This window comes from Helobdella robusta, assembly GCF_000326865.2.
Source record: "Helobdella robusta unplaced genomic scaffold HELROscaffold_59, whole genome shotgun sequence".
NCBI lineage: Eukaryota > Metazoa > Annelida > Clitellata > Rhynchobdellida > Glossiphoniidae > Helobdella > Helobdella robusta.
In genome coordinates this window covers 324164-335477 of record NW_008705322.1, presented here as the reverse complement: position 1 = coordinate 335477, position 11314 = coordinate 324164, and the positions used below count along the sequence as shown (strand labels likewise).

General features: G+C 35.6%; 2 protein-coding genes across 2 annotated transcripts; one reads left to right on the top strand and one right to left on the bottom strand.

Annotated features, from left to right (window-relative positions):
- Window positions 1-1849: 1849 nt before the first annotated feature.
- HELRODRAFT_180089 (hypothetical protein) lies at window positions 1850-6075 on the bottom strand (the record flags this gene model as incomplete). The annotated part of the gene is made up of 5 exons (XM_009028873.1): window positions 1850-1912; window positions 2042-2078; window positions 3326-3385; window positions 5582-5767; window positions 5954-6075. The coding sequence occupies 5 exons, from the start codon at window positions 6073-6075 to the stop codon at window positions 1850-1852; spliced, it is 468 nt and encodes a 155-aa protein (XP_009027121.1).
- Window positions 6076-8346: 2271 nt separating this feature from the next.
- HELRODRAFT_180088 (hypothetical protein) lies at window positions 8347-10068 on the top strand (the record flags this gene model as incomplete). The annotated part of the gene is made up of 4 exons (XM_009028872.1): window positions 8347-8498; window positions 9021-9109; window positions 9889-9892; window positions 9948-10068. The coding sequence occupies 4 exons, from the start codon at window positions 8347-8349 to the stop codon at window positions 10066-10068; spliced, it is 366 nt and encodes a 121-aa protein (XP_009027120.1).
- Between the last annotated feature and the right edge of the window lie 1246 nt (window positions 10069-11314).

Below are 11314 nucleotides of genomic sequence, written 5' to 3'. Positions count from 1 at the left end.
ATGGGATGGGATGGATGGATTATTGGATGGGTGGATGGATGGATGTATGGATGGGATGGATGGATTATTGGATGGGTGGATGGATGGATGTATGGATGGGATGGATGAATTATTGGATGGGTGGATAGATGAACAAATGAATGAGTTATTGGAAGAGTGGATGGGTTAGATGGATTGATAGATAAATGTATTAAAAAATGGATTGATAAATAGATAGATAGATTAATGGGTGAATAGATGGAAGAATGGATTAATGGATGGATAGATAGACGCATGGGTGGGTGGATGTATGTATGTGTGTTTGTTTGTTTGTTTGTATGTATGTAAGTTTGTATGCATGCATGCATGTATTTTTGAACCCATAACAAACTGTGTGTGTGTGTGTGTGTGTGTGTGTGTTTGGAATGACATGTTGTTATTGAATGATTGAGTGAACATTGAGAAATTTGTCGTCTCCACTGCAATGGTCTCAAAAATGTGAACAAATTTCCATTAAACTGAAATATTTTATTATAAACATTACCATAATGAAGTTCATCCTTATACAGTGATATGAAAATTTATCGTTCATTTCGTTTTTTAGAATTTAAAATTATTTTCATCCCTTCAACGAAAGCGGAAAAGGTTCAATGAATGAATGAATGAATGAATGAATGAATGAATGAATGAATGAATGAATGAATGAATGAATGAATGAATGAATGAATGAATGAATGAATGAATGAATGAATGAATGAATGAATGAATGAATGAATGAATGAATTGTCGAATGAATGAATGAATGAATGAATGAATGAATGAATGAATGAATGAATGAATGAATTGTCGAATGAATGAATGAATGAATGAACGAATGAACGAATGAACGAATGAACGAACGAACGAACGAAATAACGAACGAACGAAATAACGAACGAACGAAATAACGAACGAACGAAATAACGAACGAACGAAATAACGAATGAAGAAATAACATCCAGCCGGTCGGTTTCATTTTTTTTTTCAGACGTCGCTGCGTTGTTGGCAACAAAAGGCAATCGATATTGTAACAAGCCTGTCAGTTTTGAGTTCTACTAACTTAGGATTCTGCTTCTCCAGCACGGATTGCTCCAAACTTCAAATTTTAATCGCCCTACTGCACTGAAACGCTCACCTCACAATTTGGTGCAACAAAATGTCCCGTGAGACGCCATCATCTGGAAGGTGCACAGCATCGCACATAATTATCCTCATGTACTTGTCTGTATTTGAATTAGAATTTTTATATAATCAAACCCACACGCGCAAAATTATTTAATTTAAATTACGTACACACACACACACACACACACACACACACACACACACACACACACACACACACACATTAATTAATACATGTTGTTTTATACATATACTTAAAATTATGTATTCATACACATATAAAGACATAAAAACACTATGTATATGTACACACACACGCACACACACACGCACACACACGCACATATATAAATGTATAATTTAATAAATAATACGATAATATTATTAATAACGCACCGACAATGACGATTTAACGTCGATATAGATCTTTCTGCAATAATTTTAATAAAATGTTTGTTAATAGAAATAAAGCTTCAATTTTAAACAGACTCAATTAGTTGATAAAAATTTACTAAGACAAATTGAAAAATTCGAATACAAGTTGATAAACGCTAATAAACCAGTGGACTTTATTACATACTGTCAAGAATTTGGTCTTCTACCAGCAAATGTATGATTGTATGCAAATGTTTGTTTGTGGGTAGACGGTGTCTGCGCACATGTGGCATGAAATTACGCAACTTGGTGTCGTCAATTAATGAGAAGCCTACCAGCAGTCCAGATGCAACATGTGTTCTTTCACTACAACCCTCTGTTGTTTCTGCTGCTGCTACTGTTGTTTGGTGATTGTTGTTGTTTGTTGTTTGGTGATTTACTTGCTAGCGTTAGTGGCAAAATGCTGGATGGAAAATTTTTGTCTTGCAACAGATGTCTACTATCTCCTTCTTTCTTATCTTACATCTGGGATTTCTTCATCTGGATTGTTCTGTCTGTGTCTGTGTGTGTGTGTTTTAGTGTTGGCTTGTTATTTTACCACTGTCATTCATTTAGTTATCATCATTAACATCAACATCCTCATTAACAACATTCCGACACCTTTTGGTTGCTGCGTTGACTTCTTGCATAAACATTTTTATTGAATTTGTTTGCTAGCCATTATTCATCTTCTTAGTTCGTTATATCATACTTGCAGTGTTCTATTAACTTCACCATCGGGAATGTTATTTTAATATCAACATCATCATCATCACCAACATCATCATTATCATCCTCATCATCACCACCACCATCATCATCATCACCATAATCATCACCATCAAAGACCCCCGACAGCTAAATAATTTTCATTACGTTATTGCCTGAATTTCTGGTTGGGTTCAAATGTTAATTGAAATTTCGATGCTTAGGCTTTTGGGCTCTTGGTGTAACAGTTCAAAGCTTTTGTGTGTTTGCGTGTGTGTGTGTGTGTGGTGTGTGTGTGTGTGTATTTGTGTGTGTGTGTATAAGTGAATGAATCAATGGGTAAATGTGTGTGTGTTTGTATGTGTGTGTGTTTATTGTATTATTTTTTAAGTTTTAAAACCATGTATTTTGTACTAAGTATTGACGCAATACAGAATGTAATAATATGGCAAATTGAGTTCTAAACAGCTCCTGTTTTAAATTGTCTTCATTTATTTTTGATCGCTTCAATCGTGAATTTTTGTATATATTGTTAGAGTTGTTGGAAAAAATTTGAAATACTTAAACTTAATAAATGTGCTGTAGAATTTTAAGAAAGTAAATAAATTAAATAAAAGATTAAAGCAGAAAAATAATTAACAGAACAACTGTTTTGAAGTTTCCAGATGAACAACTGCTGGAACAGAAGAAAAAGATGAAGAAGATGACGAAGAAGATGATGAAGAAGATGACGAAGATGATGAAGAAGACGATGAAGAAGACGATGATAGGAGCATGAAAGAAACAGGTCGACAACAATCAACACATGTGATCGCATATATAACCAGCCACAACCATCATGCAATCACATCATGCATTTTTAGGTACGATAGGATATCAATGAGACCCTTTAAGGATATCTATTTCAGGATACCCTTAAAACACGGTGCGTGTATCTCATTCGCTTGATGTAGTCCATTTGAATTATCAAAATAATTTATTTTTTCAACAAACTACATTTATTTGGAAGAGATGATTGTTACGATTGGGATGTTTACGATTGACTATATGGCACAACAACCTACTGCGACATTTATTTTTCTGTCTGTTGGCCTGTCTGGCTGTCTGTTTGTTTTTATGTCTGGATGTCCGTCCGTCTGTGTGTGTGTGTGCGTGTGTGTGTCCGTCTGTCTGATGTCTGTTTAGTCGGCCGTCTGTAATGCTGACACGCGAATGTCACTCTTGCTGTCTGCTCCAGTTAATGTCATCAATATTTCATTGCCTTATTGATGTTATTGTTTGAACGAACACGCGTAGTGAAATGCGAACTGTAAAAATTGATTAAATAGTTTTCATCATCATCCTCCTCACTATTATTCTTATATTTGTTTTTGAACAAAGCAAAAGATGTTAAAAATTAATCCCATGGTCACTGTAATCGCGACCGAAACAAACCTCATCATCATCAATATCATCATCATCATCATCATCATCATCATCATCATCATCATCATCATCATCATCATCATCATCATCACCATCACCGTCATTGTCATCATCATCATCATGATATCCATCACCATCATCATCATCATCATCATCATCATCATCATCATCATCATCATCATCATATCCATCATCATCATCATAATATATCTATCACGATTTCCATCATCATCATCATCTTATATCTATCATGGTATCCATCATCATCATCATCATCATCATCATAATATATCTATCACGATTTCCATCATCATCATCATCATAATATATATATCATGATATTCATCATGATATCCATCACAATACATCCATTATTACTATCCCTTTTTCGAACGTCATCAATATGCGCATCTATATTGTTATAACCGTGCTACCGAACGCACTAGAACATTCTAGAATATACTATTTGATAGAGCCAACCTCAACGACAAATGTACAGAACGCGGTCATTGGAAAATGCCTGGTAGAAGCGAACAAAAATGGTCTTATTCCTGTCAGAATAATGAATACCGCTAAACACACTATTAAAATTAAAAAAGGCGAGGAAATAGGTAATTGCCAATCAATAAATTTGGTGAAATCATTAGATATGGAGCAACAGGAAAAGGTTCTACCAACTGACAAAGGTAGACTCAAAGAACTTACCAAAAATCTACTGGATGAACTCAATTTGTATCAAGAAGACCGTCTAAAAGCCGAGGCGTTGATTGCTGATTTTGCAGACGTGTTTTCAACCGGTGACAATGACCAAGGTAAAACAGCTCTGGTAACTCACCGAGTTGATACTCAGGATTCGAAACCGATCCGACAAGTACCACGACGTCTTCCTCTAGCAAAACAAACAGAAGTAAACGAAATGATAACGACAATGCAGAATCAAGGCGTCATCGAACCGTCATCAAGTCCCTGGATTTCGCCAGTTGTTTTGGTAAAGAAGAAAGGACGTTCTCCAAAGCTCCAGCGAGGGTGGGAAGGACCTTATCAAGTCATCACCCGCTTGAATGACGTCGTCTACCGTATTCAGGAATATCGGAAGCCGAGAGCAAGAATGAAGATGGTTCATTTGGATAGACTGGCTCCGTACCATGAGGACACCGGAACGAAAGCTGTTCGGGACGAACAGAACTAAGAAGGGGGTAATGTTATAACCGTGCTACCGAACGCACTAGAACATTCTAGAATATGCTAGAATCGGACCATCTAGAAAAATCTAGAAACGACGCTTGCGAAGAGTATAGAAGATTAGCGATTAGTGAAATTCGTGATTTTGCAAATTCGGGACTTTGTGATTGTGATTTTGTGAATAGCGATTCGGTGAATTATTTAAAGCGATACTTGATTTGTTTGTTGACGTTGTCATAACGATAGATTTTGAACAATTTAAAAGTTAATTGTTGCGTTAATTTGAATTTGCTAGAAATAAACGATTAGTTGATTTCTTCTGTAAATAAAGTTTAATAACTAATAACTGTTTGGAGTATTTTATTCAATCGAAGATTCGAACCCGTCGCATCGTAAATCTGTTACGACAGCGAATATTATAACAATATGATTGTAGTCATCATCACCTCAATTAAATACCACCATCATTATCACCGTATAGTTTCAATCATCATCATATCATTTTAATTATCGTCGTCGTCATCATTATCACCATCATCATTATTGTAACAATCATTGTCTTCATTATCTTATTAATCATCATCATCATCATCACCATCATCATCATCATCATCATCATCATCATAGTCATCATCATCATCGTCGTCATCGTCATCATCATCATTCACTTGGAAATGCATAATTAAAAAGTTACAACTCTTTCCCTTACCTTTCTCCTGCATGTTCCAGAGCTTCTACACAGTTTGAACGTATGCATGAGAGAGCCCATGATAGGCAGAGTTCTCTTCTTGCAATCGAACCCAGCCACTGCCGTTTAGCAGGGTCAGACCTCTTCAACTGTTGCACCGTTGTGCCGTCCAAAACATTCAACTTTTCAACGAAAATATCGACCACACTATTGAAAATTATGAAAATCTTAATTTAATTATATCCGCCATTAAGTTGAATATTACCAAACAAAAATGAAAGCATCGAACTATGTTGCGTGATGTGTAACATGGTGGTAAGAATAAAAGGTTCTGCTTACTGACAACATGCTGGTGTTACATGATGCAAAATACATGCAGAACTTGGAGGAGACCTGCTGATGCTGCAACAACAACAACAACATCTTTTACATTTTCTGTGGTTTATTAAGTTGTGGCACGTTGAGCTGTTGGCGTTCGTTATGAGGTTGGGCTTCAGGCTGCTCTCTGATGTCATGTCTCCGCTTTTAACGCGCATAACAACATTAACATCAACAACAACAGCAACATAATAATAATAATAATAATTACAATAATAATAATAACAACAACATAGCAAACACCATTATGATAATAACCTAGCAACAACGTGCAACACATCGGCACAAAAAAGTAACGTTCTATATCTAGAGCGAGTAAAACTCAACAACAAACAACATATGTCACAACGACAACAACGTATTTAACAAGACAAAACAACTGCATCGCGACATACAAAACAACATCAAATGCAGATCAGAACAACACAAGAACATAGAATGTTGCAAAAGCACTTAATACAGCCACAAATTCATGAAAATAACTATGTGAATTATTGTTTCGCGGCGGAACACCAACAAACGCCTCCGTCAGTCTAGGCAGTCTTGCTTCTGGCCGCGACTCGCCTCTTCACGAATGTTTATCTCCGGGTCGGAAAACAAGGGCCGAGCGGAAGAGCTTTTGCGCCTTGCTTGCCAGTCGGTTATCAGGCCCGCTGACAAGTCTTCTTCTGACATATTTTAGACTTTAGGTACGAAGAACAAAAACTAAGTAAAATAAATTTATTGAAACAAAACAAACCAAAAAAATACTTTCAACGTTCTTTAAATTAAATGGCAGACCCCTAAATATTTCAATGCAACAGAAACCGAACAGCGATAATAAAAAAAAACGAAACTCCAAGAAGAAGGCGGAACAATCAGAACCCTATCCCCAATGACTAATAAATAACCAATAACCAACCGCACCAATAACCATGCTAGAGAAACAAAACGAAATCACGCAGGAACCCACCAAGGACCATTGTCTAAAACGCTTAAATACCAATCCAAACAAAACCAGCTGAAAAACCATTCATTCTCAAACATACTAACCACACTCACCAACACCATCCAACATGCACACAAAACCAATTCACACAACATTCTACCAGCATGCAAACAGGACCTACACCTTCATTCAACTGGACCCCAGGAAAATAAAACTTTACAACTTCATGCACATCAACAAGATGATGATAACAACACTACAACCACTTAACAGTTGGTCAACAACAAAAACAACAACATAATAACGTTAACAATTTAATCCAATCTTAAATTTTCTGTATGTTTGTTGCTATTGCTACTCAGAAGTACCTAATATTTACCTACACGCACACACACGTACATACATACATACATACATACATACATAAATACATACATACATACATACATACATACATAAATACATACATACATACATACATACATACATACAACGTTTATACACACACACACACACACACACACACACACACACACACACACACACACACACACACACACACACACACAAGATCAAACTCACACATAGCTAGCTCACATACACACAACGTATATAAACGTTGCATGTACGTTATTGAGTAATTGAAGTTCATAGAACATGCCAAATGGACGGGTCACACCCACCAACACAACAACGCAGGTACCATCATTGTGCCATTATCGCAGTTGGTCTGTATGGAGGTTTATATTTAGATTATAATTTTTCTGTCTTCTAGATAAATGAATCACGAACTGTATTACAAAAATTTTTATTTCTATTAAATAATTAAATAATATTAATTAAATAAAATAATAATATTAAATAAGTAAAAATTAAATTTTAAATTGAATAATGGTGTGTTTATCAACAATAACTACATAAATGATTGATATACAAATTGCAAGATTGGAACATCTGGCTATGTATTTCAACAAATTAATTCCATCACGTATAACGCAGTAACACAGAACAACGCAGCGTTATTATCACAATCACTTAATGAAAGATTCACTATAAAAAATTAGTAGAACAATCCATCATAAAGATTAGTATAACAATCCGACAAAGTGTCCCGTTTTGAGTGTTACAGAGTGCTTACAAAGTAACGAAGTATTAAATAATCAATAGATGGTCTTAATTCAAATAGAACATTGTATAAATCTCAAAAACAGCCTTTGTGGCGAAGATGGCTGCTTCAAATCAATGGTTGAAGTTATGAAGAGCATAATAAAAGATACGCAGATAATATAGCTGTAGCATTGGGGTTCTTCGTATGTCAGAGCTGCAATAATGAAAACTAAAAAAAAACATTAAGAAATTTGTTCTGTCCGCTGGTCTAGTTTTTGTTGTCAAAAACTGCACGTGCTTGCGGTTGTGCAGGTTGGAGTTTGAAGTAATGAGACGCGTTGTTGGGTAGCGTAGTGTCGGAGTCGGGTGAAAAATGTCAGACTCCGACTCGGCCCTCAAAATTTTTGACTGTGGCAAAAATATCCGACTCCAACCGATTCCGACCGATTCCAACCGACTCCAACCGATTCCGACCGATTCCAACCGACTCCAACCGATTCCAACCGATTTCGACTCGGACACTCTGTACGTAACAAATATTCTAAAGATGGTGGCCTGTTGTAAAGTCTGTCTGGTCTGGTGTTCATGATTTGATAATAAATCAACCAGCAATTATTTTCTAACAAGTTGTTAAGTTCACATCCCAAATAATTCTTTTCGTACATTAAAACTGTGTCTGTTTGAAAATGTGTGTGAGTATGTGTTAGTGTGTGTGTGTGTGTGACAGCTTGTATCTCTGTTTTTCTCTTTCTTTGCCTCTTTTTCTCTTTCCAAATATATTAGAAATGAAAAGCTGATAGAAAATGAGAAATGAAGGGGTAGGTGGTGTGGTAATGATCGTGCTTGTTGAAAGGAGACGTGATGAAATGCTGGATGGCATTCATTCAATTAATAACTCGTCTGCAAATTATCCACTGGTGCGTGTTATTTGCTTGCTTGCTGTCCCTCCTTCAATCATGTCTCATTCATTCATCTGATCATTATTATCATCATTATCCTTTTCATCATTCTTGATATTTATATTTTTCTTCTTGCATCATTTTGCAGAAAATGGGGAATCAATCCAGATCAGAGGAAGAATGTGTGCTGTTTCCACCAATGCGATCATTTGAACCTCAAATCGTTGGGTGATCGGGGTGTGTTTGTTTGTAGATGTCCGTCTATTTCATTTCTGACTTCGCCCAGTGGTCAGCTACAAATGCGATCACCTCTTTCTCGCTGCTTATTTCGATTTCTCAATTTGTGTATTCACTTTTTTTTTGTTTCTTCGTTTGAAACGTTTGCATCGTTAGGCACTACAATATCCATAAGGTAGCAAGCATATTTCTTTTTTTTGTTTTGAATGATTGTCAGGACGGTTATTATTATTATTGTTGTTGTTGTAATATCATCACTGAAGAAGGAGGGAAAGCTAACGTATTGCACGTGACGTCACAAATGAGCACTATCAATAGTGATGACGATCATAATGATGATGATCATAATGATCTTTCAAGTATAATTTTTTTTAATTTCAGAAAAAAAAATATATTAAAAACTCAACATTTTTAATAATATATAAAAATTTATATGAGCTCCATCCACATCCACATTTCACAAAGTTATGTGTTGTAGTATGTGGAAGGTGCGGATGTTGGAAAGAAAATGTTCAGTAAAATGAATATGATGGTGGTGGTGGTGGTAGTAATGTTGAAAATGAGTGACGACTTTTAAAAAATAATTTATTTATTAAGCAACTGACCCGAGGACCACACAGGCTACTTGCCCGGTCAGAAAAAAATAACAGACAATTACAACTAAACAAAATGGCAGAAAAGGAAAAAGAGATCAATACTAAATAAGTATCATATCGTAATCACGAAATTCAAATAATCAATCAATCAACAATCAATTGATCAAACCTTTCATTCAACAGCAATGTACAATCCATGCATACAAACACCAACCAAAAAACCATTCCACACACTTCAACAGTCATATTGAAATGACAATTCGAGTAGTAGGTATAACGAGTAATGTCATTGATGTGCCGAATGAAATTGAAACGATTGCTGATTATTACACCAAGATCTTTAATGTGCTCAAGAGGATTTAAGATGTGGTGAAGGAAGTAATGAAGATTTAGAGCATTTGGAGAGAGTGGCAGTTGCCATTGTTTACTCCAAGCGACAATGTTGTTGATGACCTGTTGCAACTGAGCTGAGTTAGAAAAACGGGAGTACATTTTTACATCATCCGCAAAAACAGGATGGAAGCAGGCTGCAGGGAAATACAATCATCAATATCGTTGATAAAAATGAGGAACAGGGTGGGTCCGAGAACGCTGCCTTGAGGGACACCACTTGTCACTGGTTCTGACGGGAAAGTTTATTTTGAATCTGGACTCTTTGTGAACACTCATGCAGAGATTCAGTTAAACAACCCAGTAAGTTTCCAGTTATGCCGTAAGCTTTTAGTTTAACAAAAAAAATTAGTTGGAAGATATCAGAAATAAAATGACATAAAGTGATATGTGATGCTTCCATGTTCTGCATCCCCCATCATTTTAATCCAGTGCACCATGTAGATGGGTGATGCACTTTTTATTTATTTATTTCATTTTTATTTTATTTACATAATCATTTATTCATTCAATCATTCATTTGTTCATTCGTTCGTTCATTCATTCATTCCTCTATTTATTCCTCTATTTATTTTTATTTGAATAATCCTTTTACATAATTGGTTCATAAGTATTTTTTTATATTTTTTTATTATATCACTATTCTTTAAGTTTCAGATATTTCGCTTGATATTTTGATTTTCAACATGATGAGCGTGTGTTGCGGTTGCAGTTGTTAATTCAAAAAGATGTTTATTTTCGTACGTGTGAATCGTTGAATGCACGCAAGTTCGTGCGTGTTGTTTGTGTTTGGAGTGGCGTGTAACTGCGCCGGCCTCACACTTCAAACACCCCATTTCTATTTTTTCCACTTCCCGGAATTGTACGAAACATCAAAGCAATCAATTCGACATTATAGTTTTTTCATTAAAATAGAATCAATCGATCGATCGATCAATCAATCAATCAATCAACATGCTGTGAAGATTCTAACATGCGGCTCTTTCACAAGTCGTTGTTGTGTTGTTGTTTTGTTATTGTTTGGGTGTTGTTGTGTTGTTGTTGTGTTGCTGTTGTGTTGTTGTTGTTGTTTTGTTTTTGTTGTTGTTGTTGTGTTGTGTTGTTTTGTTATTGATGTTTTGTTGTTGTTGTGTTGTTGTTTTGTGTTGTGATATTGAGGCAAAAGGATGGGCGGAAAAAACGCTGATTTCGAAATTATATAAAATCGTCATTTTTTTTC